This window comes from Geotrypetes seraphini, chromosome 16 (genome assembly GCF_902459505.1).
Source record: "Geotrypetes seraphini chromosome 16, aGeoSer1.1, whole genome shotgun sequence".
Classification (NCBI taxonomy): Eukaryota; Metazoa; Chordata; class Amphibia; order Gymnophiona; family Dermophiidae; genus Geotrypetes; species Geotrypetes seraphini.
In genome coordinates this window covers 40,683,823-40,707,056 of record NC_047099.1, presented here as the reverse complement: position 1 = coordinate 40,707,056, position 23,234 = coordinate 40,683,823, and the positions used below count along the sequence as shown (strand labels likewise).

Sequence of the window (23,234 nt, the reverse complement as noted above, 5' to 3'; positions counted from 1 at the left end):
AGAAGGGGCCCCCATGCCACCTTGGTTTCCTGATGAGTCTTATCTTCCCATCGAAGTCCTAGCCCTCCGGTCTTGCACATGCACGACCTGGTTGGGTTTCTATACTTTCTCAGTATCCCACGATCCCTTTATCCCCCAGGAATCTGTCCAGTCTCTGTTTGAATCCCTGTACCGTACTCTGCCCGATCACTTCCTCCGGTAGCGCATTCCAAGTGTCCACGACCCTTTGGGTGAAGAAAAACTTCCTTGCATTTGTTTTGAACCTATCTCCCTTGAGTTTCTCCGAATGCCCCCTCGTACCTGTTGTCCCCTTCAGCCTGAAGAATCTGTCCCTATCCACCCTCTCTATGCCCCTCATGATCTTGAAGGTCTCTATCATATCACCCCTGAGCCTCCTTTTTTCCAGAGAGAAGAGCCCCAGCCTGTCCAACCTCTCGGCATATGGGCAGTGTTCCAGCCCTCTTACCAGTTTCGTTGCTCTCCTTTGGACTCTCTCAAGTACAGCCATGTCTTTCTTGAGGTATGGCGACCAATATTGAACGCAGTATTCCAGATGAGGACGCACCATCGATCGATACAATGGCATGATGACTTCCCGCGTCCTGGTTGTTATGCCCCTCTTTATGATGACCTGGCTCCGGCTCTCGTGGACCGGAATTGCCTACCCCTGCTCTAGGCGGTTCACATTCAAGAGAGACTGAACAGTTCAGGGACAATACATTCATAGAGAATAATTGACGTTTAATTTACAAATTTTTCAAAAAGATACGTTTTCATAGGTTTTCGAAAGGCGTAACAAGACCGACTCTGGGAAATGATTGTACTTAACCAATTGTTCAATTTGCCAGCCCCAAGTGCAAAACGTTTTATCAAGAAATCTTTTATAACGGCAATGTTTTAGTGTAGGATAGGCAAAGAAATTGATTCTTCGAGCAGACTTTTATATCCCATATAGTTCAAACCATGAAGATAGGGAAGCTGGAGCCAAGCCGGATAACGTTTTGAAGCAAAAACAAGCAAATTGAAATAGCACCCTCGCTTCGAAAGGCAACCAGTGTAGCTGCTGATATCAGGGGCTAATATGATGGTATTTTTTTCAGCCCGTTATGTTTCCGTTTGATTAGTAATTGTTATACCACACCGTGGTGGATATCCTGAAATTCGGACTGGCCGGATGTGTCCCGAGGACTGGGTTGAGATACGAACCACTGCCTTAGGGGTTAGGGGCACTAAATCCCTCTTTCGCCCCCTTCCCCATCCACATTCCCAAACGCCGCCTTTAGAAGAAGGTTTGGCGCATATAAGGCACATTTCTTGCATTCTGAAAGAAATGCAGGTGTGAATTGGAAGGGGATAGACTGATCGATCTCGAAAGAGCAGCACAGAACCCTATGGTCCATTATAGTGCCTCCTGTATCTTAAGTGACCCTGAATGCTCATATTTAACATAAGTGAAAGCAGATCGGTGTGAGAAGGATATTGGGCTGTCGACAGCTTATATTCATGCATCACAAGACATAAAATGTTCTCAGTAAAGAGAGAATGTGGGGATAGGGATGGGCGGAGGAGGATTCCAGTCACCATCTCAGTCAGTGAAGTTCTGAGATAGTCACCAGAGCTGCCAAGTTCCCAGGAGGGGGATTTTAGACCGGTCCTGAATTTCTGCATTATGGGACCCACATAGCCGATTTCAATGAATAAAATCAGGGACTACACATCCCACACTGCTTTGGGATGAGTTCAAAACCAGGACTGGAAAAAAGTCTCCCTCCTGGAACTTGTAAATTGGCAGCTCTGTATTATCCTGAAGAACCTATTGCAGGGGTGTCAAAGTCCATCCTCGAGGGCCGCAATCCAGTCGGGTTTTCAGGATTTCCCCAGTGAATATGCATGAGATCTATTTGCATGCACTGCTTTCATTGCATGCTAATAGATCTCATGCATATTCATTGAGGAAATCCTGAAAACCCGACTGGATTGCGGCCCTCGAGGAGGGGCTTTGGCACCCCTGAACCTACTGCAAGTTGGTCTGAACTGCTCCCTTTAAAAATTTTATGATGTTCAGTTGTGTTTAGTGACAAAAAAAAAAACGTCTACCATCTTAAGACTTGACTTTCATCTCTAAGCCGATGGCAAAATGTTTTATAGATTCTGTATCTTGTACTATTCTAGATAGGTCAGAGGGACACTGGGGTGAGGCCTTAGCACAGTGGTTCCCAAACCTGTCCTGGGGGACCTCCAGCCAGTCAGGTTTTCAAGATATCCCTAATGAATATGCATGAGAGAGATTTGCATACCTGTCACTTCCATTATATGCAAATCTCTCTCATGCATATTCATTAGGGATATCTTGAAAACCTGACTGGCTGGGGGTCCCCCAGGACAGGTTTGGGAACCACTGCTCTAGGGCACTCGCATGGTTAAGGGGTTTTGAAATTAATGACTCTTCTTGTAAATGACCACCATCCCCATGTCTAAAGCAGCGCTTTTCATGCGTCTCCAGGAAGCACAACTTGCCAGTCAGATTTTCTGGATGACCACAATCCATTCGGGTTTTCAGGATTTCCCCAATGAATATGCATGAGATCTATGTGCATGCACTGCTTTCAATGCATATTCATTGGGGGAAATCCTGAAAACCCGACTAGATTGCGGCCCTCAAGGAGGGACTTTGAGATCCCTGTGCTATGGCTAGTCCAGGGGTGGGCAACTCCGGTCCTCGAGGGCCGGAATCCGGTCGAGTTTTCGGAATTTCCCCAATGAATATGCATTGAAAGCAGTGCATGCACATAGATCTTATGCATATTCATTGAAAACCCGACTGGATTGCGGCCCTCAAGGAGGGACTTTGAGACCCCTGCTCTATGCAAATGCATCATACATATTCATTATGCTCATCCTGAAAACCCACTGGCCAGTTGTAGCTCTAGGAGAGGCTTTGATGCACTGCGGGGACCTTATGAAGGACCCAGTAGCTCAGTACATATAATTCTTATATATACTGTAACTGGGATGAGCCTATGTGGTGGCTACGTGTGCAGTATTATTATTTTCTGTAGCAAAGCATTCTCCTCCCAGATATTCTTTCTCTGAAGATCTTATAAAGCAACCCAAGACCCTGATCTAGGGTGAACCAACTAGCCAATAAGTACAGGCAGATCCAGACACAGTGTGGCCCCCACCTCCATTGCCCAAGTGGACTTACAGCTTGTTTGGACTGGGGAAGCCAATGCTATAAATCCCCTCTATAAAGCAGGGGGAAACCAAACCTGGATCTACTTGCCGCGATGGTCACCCTGTGAGCCAGTCAGGTCGCTGGACTGCCTGATCCGGCCCTGCTCTTTCATCCTAGTCGAGGGAAGCCGGAACGGGCTCCCCCTCTGCTTTTTACCGACCATCAGGAAGGATTTGAGCCAGCTTTGTCCAGTGCAAAATGCAGAACTACATCCCAGGATGCTGAGAGACGGGGGCCAGAAAAACTAAAGCCAACAACATTTTGACCCGTCTCCTTGACACAATTCAGTTCTGGGTTGACATATTCCGTGCCAGGATTTGCAAGCTTGATTGTTCTTAAGTGTCAGCGATTTCCAAATAGGTCCTGGAGACCCCATGGCATGGCAGGTGTTTAGGATATTAGGCATGTGCATTTATTTGAAATGACATTTCTACGTGATTTCGTGTCATTTATGGCCCAAAATAACAAGAAAAAAAAAAAAAAATGTCCCAAAGAGAATACCAGTGGTTCCCAAATCTCTCTTGAAGGTTCCCCAGCCAGTCAGGTTTTCAGGATATCCACAATGCATGCACTGCCTCCAAATCTGTCTCATGAATATTCATTATGGATATCCTGAAAACCGGACTGCCTGGGGCCCTTCATGACAGCCTTGGGAACCACTGGAGTATGTAGTTTCTGACATCGCCCTCCATCCCACTTCCATGAAATTTAACCCCCCCCTCCCCCACACACAGAACAAAAGAATTCCCGTAAATAAAATGGGAATTAAACAAAATCAACATTGTTGGGCTGCACACAGTAGAGAATGTGGGGTCCCCAGGACAGATTTGAGAGCACCTCTAGAAAGGTGAACCTTTTAATACAGGGATTCTCAACCCACTTCATGGGGTCACACCCAACCAGTCAGGTTTTTAGGATACCTACAATGAATATGCATGAAGTAGATTTGAGAACCTAAGAATAGCCTTACTGGGTCAAGCCCGGTAGCCCGTTCTCACGGTGGCCAATCCAGGTCCCTAGTACCTGGCCAAACCCCAAGGAGTAGCAACATTCCATACAGAATCTCAAAGAAAAGCAAGATTCCGGAATCCCAGAGAACAACAAAGATTCTAATCTAGAACCCCAAAGAGTAGCAACATTCCACGCTACCGATCCAGGGCAAGCAGTGGCTTCCCCCAGAACAGCCTTACTGGGTCAGACCAATGGTCCATCAAGCCCATTTTCACGGTGGCCAATCCAGGTCCCTAGTAGCTGACCAGAACCCAAGGAGTAGCAACATTCCAGGATCCCAAAGATTCTAGAACCCCAAAGAGTAGCAAAATTCCACGTTACCGATCCAGAGCAAGCAGTGGCTTCCCCCATGTCTTTCTCAATAACAGACTATGGACTTTTTTTCCTCATGCATATTCGTTGTGGGTATCCCGAAAACCTGACAAGCTGGGTGTTTCCCCAAGGCCTGGGTTGAGATGAGAACCTGTTTTAATCGCAGACGACGGTTCTGTGATCAGATCATGTAGCAACTCCCTTCTTGTACCTAGCAAAGTAAAAATCGTATTTATTTTCCCGTTCGTATGACTTCCGCTTACTGTGCCTCATTTTTAAATTTTAACAATGTTCTTTTGATGTTGCCGTCTCTATATATTTTTATTTTTTATTAAAAAGAGGATGATATTACTAAGCCTTGCTGTGTTTTGTTAGTGATGCCTTTTTTTTTGCGAAGGACCCTTCGGAAGCGGCCGCTGCTGAACTACGAGGGCTGACTGAAAAGTAACGAGACTTTTTAAAATTCAGATTCAGACGACTCCTTCACGTTCAATACATTTTTTGCAGCGTTTCAAAGACGTGCAGTAGACCGTTTTGTGGCGGTTTTTCATGTCATCTAATCTAACCTGATGCTTAGTTTTGTATACCGAGACTTCAATCCAGGAAAGCTCGACTCGGTTTACAATCTAATCTAATCATGATTAAGTTAGGCCAATAAGGGCATATAGAGAATTCTCAAGAAAGAATAGTTTCCAAAATGTTTAGCAAACAGAATGGTTTTCAGAGACTTACAAAAAAAGGGAAGGGAACCAAAACTTCTTAAGCGACGTGGAAGGTCGTTCCAAAGCCAAGTAAACTTGAAAGACAGAGATTGACCAAGAGTCTTGATGTCATCATCTGAGGAGAACTTCTTTCCGTGCAGTTGTGTTTTTTTCAGGGGTTGGGGCCATTTCAAGAGTTTTATTACCGCCCTTTCCAAGTTTAACACAAAATGTAATCGCACGGCTCTGGCATGCTCTTGCAGACACGTCGTCCACATCAACCTTCCTCTCGCTGGGATCCAACAGCGAAGACTACGACAGTCCAACTGCAGGGTCAGAAATGTCGATGTATGAGCTTCACCAGAGCCAGCACAGCGCTGGAGAGAAACCCAGAGGCCGTCCTCACACATTAAACGTCAGCAGCTGACAGCTCCCTGGCACGTTTTTTCCATCTTGACAAACTGAAATCCATAATTTTTTAATTGCTACTTACAACGTGTCGTAGTTGCCGTCCAACTCACGTCCTTAAATCATGTGCTCATCCCCAATAAGAGTAGCACATGATTGGAAAAGCATTTCAGATAAGTAAAAATGCTTGGTTGTGAATCACATCTATAGAACAAAGGAGATATTGTTTAATCTGTATCAGGTGGGAACACAATTGTGCAACGATGGTTCCCCTCCTTCCAATTCACTTTATGACCTGGGTGGAGGTGTACTGAGCACAATACACAAATCTAAGATACTTTTCAATTAAAAAATGTATTTTTTGTGATATAAAATCAATCAAGTACAAATAGATTTTTACAAACTGAATTAAATAAAAATAATACAATAAAATAAAAATCAACCAGCATTGTAGAATATAAATTTTACCAGTAGGTGAATGCTAATATATTTAATTGCATTTATCCTGAGTGTTTGAGTTAGTGGATTCCTTTGCCTTGGCCAGGCCCTTCCCCTCCTCTCCTCCCACCTCCCCTCCCCATCAAGGAACATTCACCAAGCTGTGCCCCCTCCCCTCCTCTTCCCCTCTCCCTCATGAAACACTCACCAAACTGTGCCCCCTCCCTTCCTCTTCCCCTCTCACCCCCCTCTCCCTCCCCATCATGGAACACTCACCAAGCTGTGCCCCCTCCCCTCTCTCTCCCTCCCCATCAAGGAAAATTCACCAAGCTGTGCCCCCTCCCCTCCTCTTCCCCTCTCCCTCATGAAACACTCACCAAACTGTGCCCTCTCCCTTCCTCTTCCCTCTCACCCCCCTCTCCCTCCCCATCATGGAACACTCACCAAGCTGTGCCCCCTCCCCTCTCTCTCCCTCACCATCAAGGAACATTCACCAAGCTGTGCCCCCTCCCCCCTCTCTCCCTCCCCATCAAGGAACATTCATCAAACTGTGCCCCCTCCCTTCCTCTTCCCCTCTCACCCCCCTCTCCCTCCCCATCATGGAACACTCACCAAGCTGTGCCCCCTCCCCTCTCTCTCCCTCACCATCAAGGAACATTCACCAAGCTGTGCCCCCTCCCCCCTCTCTCCCTCCCCATCAAGGAACATTCACCAAGCTGTGCCCCCTCCCCTCCCCTCCCCCCTCTCTCTCTCCCCATCAAGGAACATTCACCAAGCTGTGCCCCCTCCCCTCCCCTCCCCCCCTCTCTCTCTCCCCATCAAGGAACATTCACCAAGCTGTGCCCCCTCCCCTCTCCTCCCCTCCTCTTCCCCTCTCACCCTCCCTCTCCATCATGGAATACTCACCAAGCTGTGCCCCCTCCCCTCCTCTTCCTCTCCCACCCCCTCTCTCTCTCCCCATCAAGGAACATTCACCAAGCTGTGCCCCCTCCCACCCTGTCCCTGGCATATTTAGCCAGCATCTGCTGCTCTCTTTCCCTGCCCACAGAAAGGAAGTGCACGAGAACGGGAGAGAGAGAAGCAGACATCCCCTCCCCTAGCTCCTCCCTCCAACGCCACAAACCACGCCCCCTCTTCCGTCCTCGCCCCTTCCGCCGCCCGCAGCGCCTTCCGGTCCCGCCCGCTCCTCTGCCATTGGCCGCGCCGCCCCCCGCCCACTTCCGCTCTCGCTTCCCGCAGATGGAGGGAGCGAGGCCCTGAGGTCGGGAAGAGGCGCTTGGAAAGGCCGAGGCTGAGGCCCGGCCGGACCCAGGTGAGACCCGGAGAAGGCGGCAGGGCTATGTGATATGTCATTTATAGCATGGGGCTCATGTAATAAGGGACTCAGCTGTGCAAGAGAAGAGATCCAGCTGAGGGCTGGTGAATAGAGGAAGAGGAAGAAGAAGAAGATTACCCAGGAAGACCAGCCCGGGTTCCCAACTCTCTCCTGCAGGACCCCCCCTAATGAATATGCATGAGAGACATCTGCATAGAATGGAGGTGCCCCATGCATATTCATTAGGGCTAGCCTGAAAACTAGGACAGGGCTGGGAACTACTGGGCTACAGTACCCAGAGAGCAATAGTCCCTCCTCCAGGGCCGCAATCCAGTCGGGTTTTCAGGATTTCCCCCAATGAATATGCATGAGATCTATTTGCATGCACTGCTTTCATTGTATGCTAATAGATCTCATGCATATTCATTGAGGAAATCCTGAAAACCCGACTGGCTTGCTGGTCCTCCAGGACAGGGCTGGGAACTACTGGGCTACAGTACCCAGAAAGCAATAGACCAGGAGTGTCAAAGTCCCTCCTCCAGGGCCGCAATCCAGTCGGGTTTTCAGGATTTCCCCCAATGAATATGCATGAGATCTATTTGCATGCACTGCTTTCAATGCATATTCTTTGGGGGAATCCCGAAAACCCGACTGGCTTGCTGGTCCTCCAGGACAGGGCTGGGAACTACTGGGCTACAGTACCCAGAAAGCAATAGACCAGGAGTGTCAAAGTCCCTCCTCCAGGGCCGTAATCCAGTCAGGTTTTCAGGGTTTCCCCCAATGAATATGCATGATATCTATTTGCATGCACTGCTTTCATTGTATGCTAATAGATCTCATGCATATTCATTGAGGAAATCCTGAAAACCCGACTGGCTTGCTGGTCCTCCAGGACAGGGCTGGGAACTACTGGGCTACAGTACCCAGAAAGCAATAGACCAGGAGTGTCAAAGTCCCTCCTCCAGGGCCGTAATCCAGTCAGGTTTTCAGGGTTTCCCCCAATGAATATGCATGATATCTATTTGCATGCACTGCTTTCATTGTATGCTAATAGATCTCATGCATATTCATTGAGGAAATCCTGAAAACCCGACTGGCTTGCTGGTCCTCCAGGACAGGGCTGGGAACTACTGGGCTACAGTACCCAGAAAGCAATAGACCAGGAGTGTCAAAGTCCCTCCTCCAGGGCCGTAATCCAGTCAGGTTTTCAGGGTTTCCCCCAATGAATATGCATGATATCTATTTGCATGCACTGCTTTCATTGTATGCTAATAGATCTCATGCATATTCATTGAGGAAATCCTGAAAACCCGACTGGCTTGCTGGTCCTCCAGGACAGGGCTGGGAACTACTGGGCTACAGTACCCAGAAAGCAATAGACCAGGGGTGTCAAAGTCCCTCCTCCAGGGCCGCAATCCAGTCGGGTTTTCAGGATTTCCCCCAATGAATATGCATATCTATGTGCCTGTGCAGCTTTCAATGCAAGTTCATTGGGGAAATCCTGAAAACCCGACTGGATTGCGGCCCTCGAGGAGGGACTTTGAGACCCCTGCAATAGACAGATGCTTATTTTATATTGTCTGCTCATTTCTTCCGTATTTCTAAGGGGATCTAATAAAGCTCGGCTCAATCTTGCTTTTTCTCATTTCATAATAGCAGAGCACTACCCCCAAAATTACCGAAATAAAGCCGAAATCATGCTATACATCTGTAATAATAATAATAATAATAACTTTATTCTTCTATACCGCCACAATTTTGCGACTTCTAGGCGGTTTACAGTCAAGAGAGCTGGACATTCAGCGAGTTACAATATGCAGATAGTCAGAGGAAATACAGAGTGCAGAAACTTTAAGAAAACGAAAAAATAAAATATACAGTTTGCTAAGAAATTTCCGAGAGGACCTGTTTGAGAGAGGTCGCGAATTACAAAAAATACAGCAAAAATTGCAATATACAGTTTGATTAGGATTTCAGAGGGGGCCAATTGGGAAAAACAAAGCAAGAAAAAAAAAGTGTTCGGTGAAGATTTTGTTTAGGTGATATATCTATCGAATAAGGCAGTTTTTATGAGTTTTCTAAAAGTGTTGTAGGTCAGTCTAGCTTTATTAATTTAGTTGTCTAGCCAAAGTTGTTTGCTTGGTCCTGAAAAATTCTATCCAGAAAGATCAGCTCAGAGACGTGGAGAGGCTTTTTCAGAATCATTGCTAAATCTTTCATGCTAGTTTAAAGCAATAAATATTAGAAAACCCAAAATTGCTCAACTTAAAGCTTGGTTTCTTAGTGCTCTTGAGATTATTATATACAAAGTTTTGCCCTGAATCTTTTTTGACTCTTTTCATGGCAGTGGAGTCTCTCGCCTCTATTTTTCTATTGTCTGACATCAGCTCCTGATATTAGGCTTTAAAATTGTTATTATTTTCAGTACTTCAGATCCTGGAGAAAGATACTGTTATTATATACGTATAAAATAATAATTTATCATGTATCATAATGGGGTTTTTAATTTTGAAGCTGACTGTTTCATGGTGCAGCTTATAAAGAGTTGGTCACGTCTCAAGAGTCGATCCGGGCGACGCTTAGGAAAGGAGAGCGTTATGTAGCATAGGATGAAGAAGAGCTTTTGAGATTTGGGTGGGAAGGAGCTGGTCCAAAGACCAGTGAAGCAACAGCAGGTCTTCCTGCCAGGCGAACACTGGACCAACCTAGACAGCAGGCCGAGAGGTAGGTGGAGGCTCGGATACCCAGATCTGAATAGTGCTTTGCACGTGTGGCCCTTTGAAACGTCTCTTCCTTGCTCTTGGTTTGCCGATGCATTTCTACACCTGCTGCTCTTTGATTTAGGCCCATGTTGGCAGGATATGTCAAGGAATCCTCTTGTAATTTCAACCATAGATTACTGCAACGCCCTTTAATCAAGGTATAACCCAGAAAGAAGTCCGCCGTTTACAACAATTGCAAAAACACTGCTGTCAAATTAATCTATCATGCAAAAAAAATTTGACCACGCCACTCCTCTCCTCCGCAAAGCACATTGGCTACCCATCACTCATCGCCTCACCTTTAAAACAAAAAAAACTCTAACCAACCAGCATTCATAAATAAACTTTTGATCCGCTACTCATGGTCCAGGGCCCTCCGATCTAACAAGCAAAACCTACTTTCCTTACCGTCAATATGTGAACTGTTTTACGATACCACTCGCAAATCCATTTTTTTATTCCCTCCCTTTAGATCTTAGAGCGAACAAGAAAAGGACCTGGGTGTACTGATAGATAGGACCCTGAAGCCGTCGGCACAATGCGCGGCAGCGGCAAAGAAAGCAAACAGAATGTTAGACATGATAAAGAAAGGAATCAGGAGTAGATCGGAGAAAGTCATAATGCCGCTTTATAGAGCAATGGTCAGACCACACTTGGAATACTGTGTCCAACATTGGTCTCCAAACCTAAAAAAGGATATAAAACTGCTGGAGAGGGTGCAGAGACGAGCAACGAAGCTAATAAGAGGTATGGAGAACTTGGAATATGAGGAACGACTCAAGAAACTGGGACTGTTCTCCCTTGAGAAGAGGAGGCTGCGAGGGGACATGATCGAGACGTCCAAAATACTGAAAGGCATCGATAAAATAGAGCAGGAAAATAAATTATTTACACTATCCAACGCGACACGGACAAGAGGACATGGTTTGAAGCTAAGGGGGGACAAGTCCAGGACAAATGTCAGGAAGTTCTGTTTTACGCAGCGAGTGGTAGACGCCTGGAATGCTCTCCCAAAGGAGGTTATTAAGGAATCCACTGTGCTGGGATTCAAAGGCAAATTAGATGCACATCTCCTTACGAGAGGCATAGAGGGATATGGGTGATTAAAACTACATCAGGTGTATACCTGACTGGGCCTCCGCGTGTGCGGATCGCCGGACTCGATGGACCATGGGTCTGATCCGGAGATGGCAGTTCTTATGTTCTTAACTCTCTTGAAAAATTGAAAGCCAAACTTAAAACGTTTCTCTTTAAAGACGCCTTTACTCTCTAGTACCAGCTCCCGCTTCTCAAACCTTTAACTCTTGCGAAGCCTGGAAACATCTAACGCTTCTTCTGGAGCGATTCCCATCCTAATGTTTTGCCACTCCCCATAATTTTACTTCGATGTATTTCAAACAACCTTTCCCTCCCCAACTTCCCTTTTTGTTCCATGTGAAATCATCTAGTATTTTTGATATTTGATAAAATATTGCTTTTATTTACCTATTTTATTACTTTCTTCAGTCTTCTTATATTGTGCACCGTTGAGACACTTGTTTTATATCCAAAATAAAGAAACTTGATCCTAGATCAAGGATCTATCCCACCTGCAGGCAGCTTAAGAAAACGAGTCCTAAGGAAGCTGTGGGTTCAAGGACAGAGTTGGCTGACAGGAAGAGGAGAGAGAGATGGATTACAACGAGCTGAATATCGTAACTTTGATACGCCCGTGTAGATTTGGTATTCGTGCCATTGACCTTCCCTGGTGTTCCACCCATTCCTGTTCAGGTGCTCCGAGGCGGGTTATCGTTAGGATCTGGGCGTGCCGTTTCGGTCTGTAGGACTGGGAAAGCTGAGTGCAAAAAGGGTCATTGACCTTTCTGGGGTTCCACAGGTGCTTTGAGGCAGGTTATTAGTAGGATTGGGAGTGTCACTTTTTCCTTGGTAGGCGCATGACAGCCCCAGCTACTTATATTCACAAGTGAGCAAAATCACTCTTTTGAGACAGTTGGTCAGGCTTCACTGTTATGATATTTATCTGCAGGTTCAGCACTGAAAGGAGTGGGAATGCTATTGAAGCGTCATCCTGCCGTACAGTGAGAGATTGGAGAAACTGGGCCTCTTCTCCCTTGAAAAGAGGAGACTGAGAGGGGACATGATCGAAACATTCAAGATACTGAAGGGAATAGACTTAGTAGATAGAGACAAGGTGGAGAGAACGAGAGTGGTGGAAAACTGGAACGCTCTTCCGGAGGCTGTTTTAGGGGAAAACACCCTCCAGGGATTCAAGACAAAGTAGATAAAGACAGGTTGTTCACCCTCTCCAAGGTAGAGAGAACGAGAGGGCGCTCTCTAAAGTTGAAAGGGGATCGATTCCGTACAAACGTAAGGAAGTTCTTCTTCACCCAGAGAGTGGTAGAAAACTGGAACGCTCTTCCGGAGGCTGTTTTAGGGGAAAACACCATCCAGGGACTCAAGACAAAGTAGATAAAGACAGGTTGTTCACCCTCTCCAAGGTAGAGAGAACGAGAGGGCGCTCTCTAAAGTTGAAAGGGGATCGATTCCGTACAAACGTAAGGAAGTTCTTCTTTACCCAGAGAGTGGTAGAAAACTGGAACGCTCTTCCGGAGGCTGTTTTAGGGGAAAACACACCATCCAGGGACTCAAGACAAAGTAGATAAAGACAGGTTGTTCACCCTCTCCAAGGTAGAGAGAACGAGAGGGCACTCTCTAAAGTTAAAAGGGGATCGATTCCGTACAAACGTAAGGAAGTTCTTCTTCACCCAGAGAGTGGTAGAAAACTGGAACGCTCTTCCGGAGGCTGTTTTAGGGGAAAACACCCTCCAGGGATTCTAGACAAGTTCCTGCTGAACCAGAACGTACGCAGGTAAGGCTAGTCTCAGTTAGAGCGCTGGTCTTTGACCTGGGGGCCACCGCGTGTCTGGACTGCTGGGCATGATGGACCACTGGCCTGACCCAGCAGCGGCAGTTCTTATGTTCGGTGGAAAACTCACTGTGGAAAAGATCAGTCAAAAGACCTAACCCAAACTCTACTAGTTCTAAATAAGCATTGGGATCAATTGGCTTAAATAAGAAAAAGATGGTTGTAGGAAGGGGGGGGGGAGGACAGACTGCTTGAAGGCATGAGGAGAACAGTAGCTTCTCAAGAACATTTGGGGGTACTTTGACGCTGACCAGCTGCGTAGAATCAAAAACGCTTCTCCCCAGCAAGGATGAGGCAAAACTTACGGCCTCTTTTACAAAGCCGCGGCTGCGCTGCGCTAATGGCCCTGAAGCCCATAGAGATTTAAAAGGGCTTCGGGGCTGGTGCCGCGCGGCTTTTGTAAAAGAGGCCGTTAGAATTTCACCAATAATAACGTAGAAGTTTATTTTCTCCTTTTTTTTAAGTGTATATAAATGCTTAATAAGGAAAATTGAAAACAAATTTAAATATATATTGTATATTTTGTGAATCGGAATAAATACAAAGTGGATATATAGAGAGAGAGAGATGCTAATATCAAAAATGCATGCAGAGGAATTCCAAAGCTGTGGAAATTTCGCTCAGCCCAGAAATAAACCCCTTTTTCTCTGCTTTATCTTTCTTTTCGTCAGTGCTGTTTTCTCTCAGGAAGAAGTTGTCTACTAGTTAGAGAAACTTGTCTGAAATTCTGAAACCCTTCACTTGGTCTTACGTCAGACAGAAAAAGAGGGAGGAAAAACAAAAAAATTATTATCCTAGATCTAGAGAAAGACTCGATTATTGCCGGGTTAAACAAATTAACTCTGTTTATGCTTCAAGTAAAGCCCAAGAAAAAAAAAGTTATGATCCATTCTCTTGTAACTGAAAAAGAAGCTCCCCCCACCAAAAAAAAAAAAAAATCAAACCTTATTTCATTTGGTGTTTTCCCAGAATTGTCCGAGCCATGGAGAACAAGCGGAACATCCCGATCATCGAATGGGAACACATGGACAAGAAGAAGTTCTATGTCTTTGGGGTGTGTATGACCATGATGATTCGGGTCAGCATTTACCCCTTCACCCTCATTCGCACACGGCTGCAGGTTCAGAAAGGCAAGAGCCTTTACAACGGCACCTTTGACGCCTTTGTGAAGATCTTGCGGGCCGAGGGCGCGGCTGGTCTCTACCGAGGCTTCCTGGTCAACACCTTCACCCTTTTCTCCGGCCAGTGTTACGTCACCACCTACGAACTGACCCGCAGGTTCGTCTCCCAGTACAGCAGCAGCAACACCGTTAAGTCCCTGGTGGCTGGCGGCTCGGCCTCCCTGGTGGCCCAGAGCATCACCGTCCCCATCGACGTGGTCTCCCAGCATCTCATGATGCAACGCAGGGGCGAGAGCATGGGCCGCTTCCGGGTGAAGGCCAAGGCAGAGGGGAAGCATGTGGTGGTTTTTGGCCAGACGAAGGACATTATTGTGCAGATCTTCAAGGCTGATGGGCCAAAGGGCTTTTACAGGGGCTATGTGGCTTCACTGCTCACCTATATTCCCAACAGTGCCGTCTGGTGGCCTTTTTATCACTTCTATGCAGGTGAGTGGGACCAGGGGCTGTGTGGGCAGACTGGACGGGGTGGTTGGTCTTCTGCCCTTATCTGTTATGTTAACTATGTCCCGTGTTGCTTTCTCTTCCACACCCCCCCCTGCAGAGAAGCTGTCCAAGCTGGCTCCTAAAGATGTCCCGCACCTCCTGCTGCAAGCGGTTTCTGGGCCGTTAGCAGCTGCCACGGCAGCGACACTCACCAACCCCATGGACGTCATCCGGGCTCGCGTGCAGGTGAGACTTTTGAATCGTGGCCGGTGCAGTCAGTGTTCCCGGGCCTATGCACCGTGTTAGGGGTGAACTCTGTGGCCAGGGAAACAGGCCGAGGCAGTCCTGGTTTGAGAAGGTGACGAAACCAGGACTGATTCAGCTTGTTCCCCCTGACATGGAGCTACTCGTGGTATACTTCCTGCCAACTCAGTTGAGTGCCTGCATATCGGCTTGGCCCTTGCAAGGGGCTACACTGACCTTTGCTTGGAGGTCACGGTGCCCCACACTTTTTCAGAACCCCACGTTCTCGTTTGCATCATACTTATACCACCTCCCTGTGGTTTTTGATGTTTTATCTGGGCTGTGCTAGATGAAAGTGCTCTGGAAACGTAGAATCTCTTGGCAGGTTGTGCAGCCTTTTAAGTGGACGAATGAAAACAAATTAAATGCAGACAAATAGGCAAGGGAGGCGTATTTTCAACCAGTGCTCGAGTCTTTATTCAAAACCCGTAGTCCCGGCAAGGATCCCAGTTTTCGGCATGATCAGAAATATACAGTACATGAAAAACATATAAAATCATGTCAGGGTATAAAGTCACATGTGCATAGGCTACAGTGTAACAATAAAAAAAAAAAAAAGCACGACCGCCTCAGCACCCTAAGGTTGTGGGTTCAAACCCCGCGCTGCTCCTTAATCCTCCACGGCCTCAGGTATAGCAGATAGATTGCGAGCCCACTGGGACAGATAGAGAAGATGCTTGAAGTACCTTTATGTAAACTGCTTTGAATGTGGCTGGAAAACTACCGTATTTTTCCCTCCAAAAGACGCACTTTTTCCACCCCCCAAAAAAGGGTTTTAACAGTTTAAATTGCTATTTCCGAAATCATCATAACTTACAATTCAAATTACCCAAAGAAATTAAGAATGATCAAGAAAACGTTCCAAATCAAGTGGATCAAAAAAAGACATAATCCTTATTTTGAAACGTTCCCAAACATTTGCATGGAAATTTTTTTTAACGAACACCCCAGATTCCACCACGAAATCCCACCCAAGGTTAACATATATTCGGAAGTTTTGCCATAGGTAATTAAATATACCATGGTACAGATCTTAAATGCCACCCTCGCATCTGTATACAACCGGCCAATTCAGTCAGTAGTGGTAAAGCGCTATCAAACCTTGATACTTGATAAATCAGAGCTCTCGCTATCAATTGAGAGAACTGCACTAAGCTAGTATTCTTTGAGAAGAAGGCTTTGCAACCCAATCACAAACAAACCTCTTTCGGTCTCGGTTCTCATGAAATCTGGGTCAAGTGTACGCTCCGGTGGGGCCTGGGTCTCTCTTGTGGCATCTACACCAGACCATTAAGCAGGACCCCCCCCCCTCTAATAAGAATGTGTGGGGAGAAGGTGGTTTGATTAGCAGGACTGACCCATATCTTCATTTTGTAGGTTGAAGGGAAGAGCTCCATCATCGCCACATTCAGGCAGCTGATGGTCGAGGAAGGGCCCTGGGGCCTCACCAAGGGACTCTCTGCCCGTATTATCTCCTCCACCCCTTCCACTATCGTCATAGTGGTGGGCTACGAAACGCTGAAAAAGATGAGCCTCCGGCCGGAGCTAGTGGATTCCAGACACTGGTAGGCCTGCTGCAGACTGGGAACGTCCACAGGTCCTGGCAAGACGTATAGCCCCACGGGAATGTTTCATCAGTAAGATCCCAAAAGACCTGATCTGTATCTGCAGGGCTGTGTGTGTAGCAGGTGGAATACATCAGGAATTGCCCGCTCACCCTGGCTTCTGAAACGGCAGCAAGTCATACTCTGGACAGACAAAAAGATGAACTCATCCAGTTTTGAATATCAGACACCTACGGGAAGAAGCTGCAGAGAGATGACCGAAAAGCTCGTTTCATTTGCTGCTAGGTTTTGAAAATAAGAAAACCGCTATAGTGCACTGGATCGGGGGAGGGAAGGGGAAGAGAGAGAGAAGGGGCAGCAGCCAGATGCAGAGTGCCAAAGCAGTCTTGCAAGCATTTCAAGCTGGAAAACGAGATGCCCTGCAACTGAGAGTGGAATATGGGGAGAGCGCAAAGAGGAAATTATGGAGATTTCCCTGCGAGCCCCCTTGCCAGCTTTTTCTCAGATGCAGTGAGCAGCAGGAACAGTTTTTTTAAAAACTTTTTATTAAGATACGGCCTGTCACATTTTTAAGAACTATGTGTATGAGGTTTAAGGATTTGTTTTGTGTATTATGAGTGTCTGGGGTGGGTTCTTTAGTTTTTATGCCATGGCATTCTGGTGCCACGCACAAGGGGACTCGGGTACCAGCAAGGGGTTTTTTTTTTCTGTATTTTAATGATACTTGCAAGAGCCAGTGTTTATTTAAAAAGAAACTACAAATCGGAGCTGTGAGGTTATGTATTTATATGCAACTGATGTAGATGATATGGTTGCCGAGCAAATCAATTTAGATTCGATTGAACAGAGCCTCACAGAAGATTGATCTTTGGCCGTTTTTTGAATGGCAAATATAATTTTTTTTAAATTATTGGGTAATTCTCCCTGCAAAAAAAGTGCTTTTCTCCCTTCTCCACCTACACTTGCGTGGGAGGGATAGTTAAGAGCGGTGATCTCAAACTCGCGGCCCGGGGGCCACATGTGGCCCGCCAGGTGCTATTTTGAGGCCCTCGGTATGTTTATCATAATCACAAAAGCAAAATAAAACAGTTTCTTGATCCTATGTCTCTTTAGCAATAAATGACAATATTATTATTAAGACTTAGCCAAAAGGAAAGATTTATAAACTATAAAGAGTTTTGCCTCATTTCTTTAAGACATTAACTCTTTTTTTCTGAGGCCCTCCTAGTACCTAGAAGTCCAAAATGTGGCCCTGCAAAGGGTTTGAGTTTGAGACCACTGGTTAAGAGTGATGTTCCCTAGTAGCTCGAGTTTCTCCTTACTAACCATAGCCCCGAGGGGGTAAGAAACTCAGCCATATTCACTTGTGAAATCCGGGGAGACTGTCGAGATGACCTTTCATGTTTCCTATTCGTGGAGATAAATTCAGGAGGGGTTTTGTAAAGCAGCTGTGAGGGTGACTAACGGTGGAACCTGGGCCTCGTCATTTGCCCTTCCATTTATTTCCAGTGCTTATACAGGACCCAGGGTGGGCTGCAGCACAAGAGCCTACGAAGGCCTTTGAACACTTCTTTTGAAGACCAACTCAATATACCTTTTGAGTTTCAGCAGATTCTGAACCATTTTGCCCGGCGTCTCATCTCCCAAAAGTGGCAGATAGCTTCGGGTGGAATAAACCAGCTGTGGGTGGGATGTAGCCCATCCCTTCTCACCGGTTAGGAGTCTGTGGAAACTGGGGTGAGAGATCATAGAAACATAGAAGATGACGGCAGAAAAGGGCTGATAGACAGTGCAAGTTAGTACAGGGGTGGCCCACATCATTTGCATGTACTACTAATGTATGCAAATAGGTCTCGTGCATATTCAGTGTGCAAATCTTGAAAACCCAACTGGGGGCATCGACATTTGACTGCACAGCTGGTTTGCAGGCTACAGGGAAGACATTCCCATAATGCTCCCTTCAGAAATGACTCGTTTGGTAAATATCTTAAGTTGATTTCTTCAAACTTCTTCGGTGTGGTTTGTATTCCTTTCTAAAATAAAGGGTGAAAATCCCTCCACCCCCAAATTCCATTTATCTTTGAAAGAGGTTTAGTTTTCGATTTAAATTAAGGAGGGTGGGCTGTAGCTTTTATAAACACCTATTATACATGTAACGTAGCGCAAATGGATAGCTTGGGCATGAAAATGGTGGAAAGTGTTTTGGGTAGAAGGGGAATTTCGGGCGGGTTCTCCTCTGTAAGCTGAGGTTGGACAGTGTGGCACAGAAGGCGGCCCTCCAGCTGCGTCACCTTGCTTCTGTCACACATTCAAGTTTGCGGTTCCCAGGTATGTTCAGGAAGCAACATCTGCCTTATAGTATCCAGCTCAGCACCGTCGATAACACGGCCGAGTGCCTTTAAGTTGTGTGGGGGGAAAAAAAAAAAGGCTTTAGCCAAATGTGCTTTTTTTTTTTTTTTAAGAGCCCAAAGTTTGTCAACCCTGGCATCATATTTGAAGCTAAATGTACTCACGTTACCAGATAGACAGCTATATCCCATGTAACGCCTCGGTTCTCCTCTGTGGCCTTCTCCCAGGATAGGGCTACTTTTCCCAAACAGAATTCATGAGAGATGGAACTTGCTTCGGGGGGGGGGGGGGGGGGCAACAGTTGCCTTAAATATCGGGCCTGTGGGACTCTGGGGGAAGTCCATGGATCACTGTGGAGAACCGATGACTTGGAATGACTGATTGGCTTTTGGTCTCCATGTGGAAAGCTGGGAGAATGAACTCCACAAGTGCAACCCAGACCCATTCATGGGTGCTTCGGTATTAAATCAATAGTGCAAAGTTAAAATTAATGGCAGATTGGATGATTTTTCAATGGTTTGGGGTTTTCACCCGAGTCAGTCCTAGCAGAATCCCAAGTCTGTGTGGATAGACAAAATGTCACCTGCTGATTTTCAGTATTTAGAATCTAATTTTAATGCTGCAGATAATAAAAATGACCAAAAAAAAAAAGGATCTACCAAGTGAAAATAATTTGTTTTTCTTATTGTTTCTATACCATCACATAAACCTCGTCACATTTATAAAAATATTCTGCTCACAAGATTAGAGCCAATTAATTTGTCCCATTCTAACAAGTGATTCAAAGGAGCTTCCAAAGGAAACAGGTGAACTCAACAATGCTCCCCCCCAAAAAAAATGACCTCAAACAAGGGTCAGAACGAAATACTCAAGGTCGATTTTGTCATCACCGCTCAACAACAAAAAAAAGCCTTCAATAGCTCCTTATATTGTTGAATCACTCGTCAGTACCGTATATACTCGAATATAAGCCGACCCGAATATAAACCAAGGTAACCTTTTCCCCCCAAAAAGGAGGAGAAAAAAGTTGACTCGGATATAAATGGGGGTTAATATTCAAATGCCCTGCACCCTCAACCGCAGGGGAGGCCGGAGGGAGTTAGGTCTTCGCAGTTGATCAAGACAGGAGGTGGGAGGGATCCCTTCTGTCCCGGCCACCGCTGGTCCTGGTTGGGGGGATGGGTGGGTGCTGACCCAAATATTAGCCGAGACCCCCATTTATGAGCCCCAAAATCTTGGCTTTTACGGTAACTAGCTTTAGTCTGAGCAGAAGGAAGAATCTATCACTATAAATCTCATCGCACTTAGCATATTTTATAAGTATGATTTAAGTTCATATGACGGTATGAAATAAAGGAATAGGTAAAATAAATATTATTGATACTGTATTTTCATTTGGAAGAACTCCTCCTCTTGGCATTTTATTGAATGTTTCTCTTTGTGTTTCTAAAGATAATTTGAAGATATTTTTGTATTGGGCAACCAGTGGTGAACCTTTTGATAATAAGCATGAGCCTTCTAGTCCCACCAATGTCAAAAAAAAGGAGGGGCACATGGTCTCTTAGCTGATGATGTCACAGCAGTATTGCTCTGGATTGGGCTCTTTAGGAGTGATATCATCAGAATGGGACACCGCCTTCCTGGTCTGTGGGCAGGTGGATGTGGTTTCATCCTTCCTCAAAAACATGTAAACAGGGAGTAGGGCCTTGTTACACGTTTGGGGGCGGTTGGACCTGCTCCATGGTACATCCCAAATTTCTGTGGCTTAGACCTGCTGATGTTTACACATCATCTTTTTTTTTTCACATAAATGGTTTGGGATCTTTTTGGTTTCTGTGATTTGTCTGCAATGTATAATTTTTTTTTTTTTAGGGGTTTAATATTCCAGGGATGTAGATATTTTTTCCAGACTAGACTCGGAGAAATCATTTAAAAAAAAAAAAAAAAAGTGGTGTTTATTTTTTTAATTATTTAAATATATCTTCCTTTTCCACTGAGGCTTATGGCCGTGCTGATGGTGTCCTGAATTCTTGGGCCATGTCATCATATAAGGCTATTTCTAGCTCACCCCCCCCCCCTAAGGTATTAAAGTTAAAATAATAGTTTTGAAGCCCAGGAATAGATAGGTGGAGGAAAAAGAGGTTTGGTTATTAACCTGACTCTGGGGGAGCTCTTAAGAGCGTGTGATATATTATGGTCTATCCATTCAGCTACCAAGTCTCTTTTATGTACATACCATGAAACAGGTTTCACTGGTCAATGCACTGTAACAAAGTCTTTTGAAGTGGTATTAAAATTGTCAATCTGTACTTTTTATCCCCCTTTGTCTTTTTTTATTTTTTTTAAGATATTGTCTCCAAGTGGTGTTTATTTTGCACAAACCATGATGGTAACGAACCTCACTCCACCCCTTTCCATTGCAAATGCAAGCAGTGTCTCACTTCCGGCTCACCACACAATTGTTTCCCACGTACTCGCCTTTATAGGACCCCCTGAAGAAGACTTTTTGTCAAAACGCAGACCGTGTTGGGTCTTGTATCCCTAGCAGACTAGGTCCTTTAAGGCTCTTATGTGGATGATTTACTTTTATGTGGATGGAATTATTTTATGTGGATGATTTCAGTGTACCTTTGAAACTTTGACACTTTCAAATAAAGTCCATTTAGGAACATCGTCACTCCACAGAGTTTTTTTTGTTTGTTTTCTCTGGATTCTCTTTTTTGTGGATATTTTGGGGTCAATTCCTTTTGTTTTTAACGAACCTCACTCCTCAACTAGGGACTGTGAGGCATGATCTCCGTTTCTCTAATTTTCTTCTAACACTCACCTGTTTCGAAAGATTAGGTTCTTCTTTCTTGTACATGTGTCTAGTAGACCTGCACCTGAACCAGCAAGTTGCTGGCAGAAAACTGGCATGTCATATTTTCCAACTCCCGCTTCATCCCAGGAAGCTGCTCCTGCCCCCTCAGTTTGTACAAATCAATCAAGTAGCACTGTAATAAAAGACGTAACAGGAAGGAGGGACAAGGGGAAAATCCCCAACACCACAATTCTGTTCTGCTCCGTAACAAACATAAGTAACATTTATAACATCCAAACTTGTGCAACCTGACTAATTATATATAGAGCTCATAGATACTTGCATGACTTGCTATTAAGCAGAGACGTAAACCAGACTATGGTCTTGAGGATATACCTATGCATTATCTTTCTTTTTTTAATTTATCCTCTCCACTCCTCTCAGAGAAAATTCTTCAAATCCTAAGGCAGAAGGCAGGGCAGGGCTTCAGGACCACTAGGCACATCTACAAGAAAGAGTATCTAGGTAAGAATCTAATCTTTATCTTTCTGGTGGAATGTGTCTTGTGATCCAGAATGAAAAATTGGAATGATCTGGTAAATAAGCGCTAGTCCATGAAGATCTCTATCTTGAATAGCAAAAGTTGTACCAGTGAATCTTATTCCCATGGCCCTGGCTGAAAAACAGCTTGCATTCCAGTTCAAGATAAACAGATCACAATAAAGGAACCCATAAGCATCCCCGAGACTGACTCCTTCCAGTCTACTACTTACTTCTATAGCTCTACCAGACGTACGCAGCGCTGTACAGTTATGAAGAAGGCTGTTCCTGCTCAAAGGAGCTTACAATCTAAACAGACAAATAAGATGCCATGGATATAGGTAAGGGGAATGGTTAATCTGCTGGCTGAGTTGGTGGGCAGTGGGGAGTAGGGTTATGGATTGAAGGCTATCGGCTCCCCCTTCCCTGAAGCCAGAGCAGTGTGAGTTGCAAATGAGAAAAATTGCATGCATGTTCTCCGAGCCAAATATGTAAGCTGCTGAGGGTTAAGTTGTTCTCTGCCCAGTAAAATAGCCACCCCTGCTTGTTCATATAATGCACTGTGGTGGCATGGTCCAATATCACCCAGACAGGCTTGAGACAGAGTCTCCACAAGCAGCAAAGAAAGGCTGTCACCACCATGACCATGGAGAAAGGCCACAAGTGCCATGGCCAACCCAAAGGGATTGTTCTGAATTGAAAGTAGCTGCCCAACATGCAGAACCAGAGGAAGACCTTTTGTGCAATTCCAAAATTGGATTATATAAATAATCCTCCTTGAGGTCCAGTTACAGAGCCACAGTCACCAGCAATGTACTCTCAGCAATTCAATTGATCTGAAAAGCCCCTTTCCCATACCAGCTGAGGCACCTCACTACTAGCCCAGGGATCTAGAGCTGTGGGTTGAAGAAAGGGGCAGGAGGTTCTGCTGGGGTAAGAAGAACCTTGATCCGAAGCCCCAGGAG

General features: G+C 45.5%; 1 protein-coding gene across 1 annotated transcript; it reads left to right on the top strand.

Moving 5' to 3' along the window:
• Positions 1–7,295: 7,295 nt before the first annotated feature.
• On the top strand, positions 7,296–17,695 carry SLC25A44 (solute carrier family 25 member 44). Its single transcript, XM_033923447.1, has 4 exons — positions 7,296–7,417; positions 14,078–14,715; positions 14,831–14,958; positions 16,393–17,695. The coding sequence occupies exons 2-4, from the start codon at positions 14,091–14,093 to the stop codon at positions 16,582–16,584; spliced, it is 945 nt and encodes a 314-aa protein (XP_033779338.1). The 5' UTR covers positions 7,296–7,417; positions 14,078–14,090; the 3' UTR covers positions 16,585–17,695.
• The last annotated feature ends 5,539 nt before the right edge of the window (positions 17,696–23,234 follow it).

Bases quoted from the DNA above. Each gene is read 5' to 3' on its own strand.
- SLC25A44 (XM_033923447.1), top strand. From the start codon at position 14,091: ATGGAGAACAAGCGGAACATCCCGATCATCGAATGGGAACACATGGAC. The intron at 14,716-14,830 runs GTGAGTGGGACC...CCCCCCCTGCAG, and splicing joins TTTTTATCACTTCTATGCAG to AGAAGCTGTCCAAGCTGGCT. The intron at 14,959-16,392 runs GTGAGACTTTTG...TTCATTTTGTAG, and splicing joins TCATCCGGGCTCGCGTGCAG to GTTGAAGGGAAGAGCTCCAT.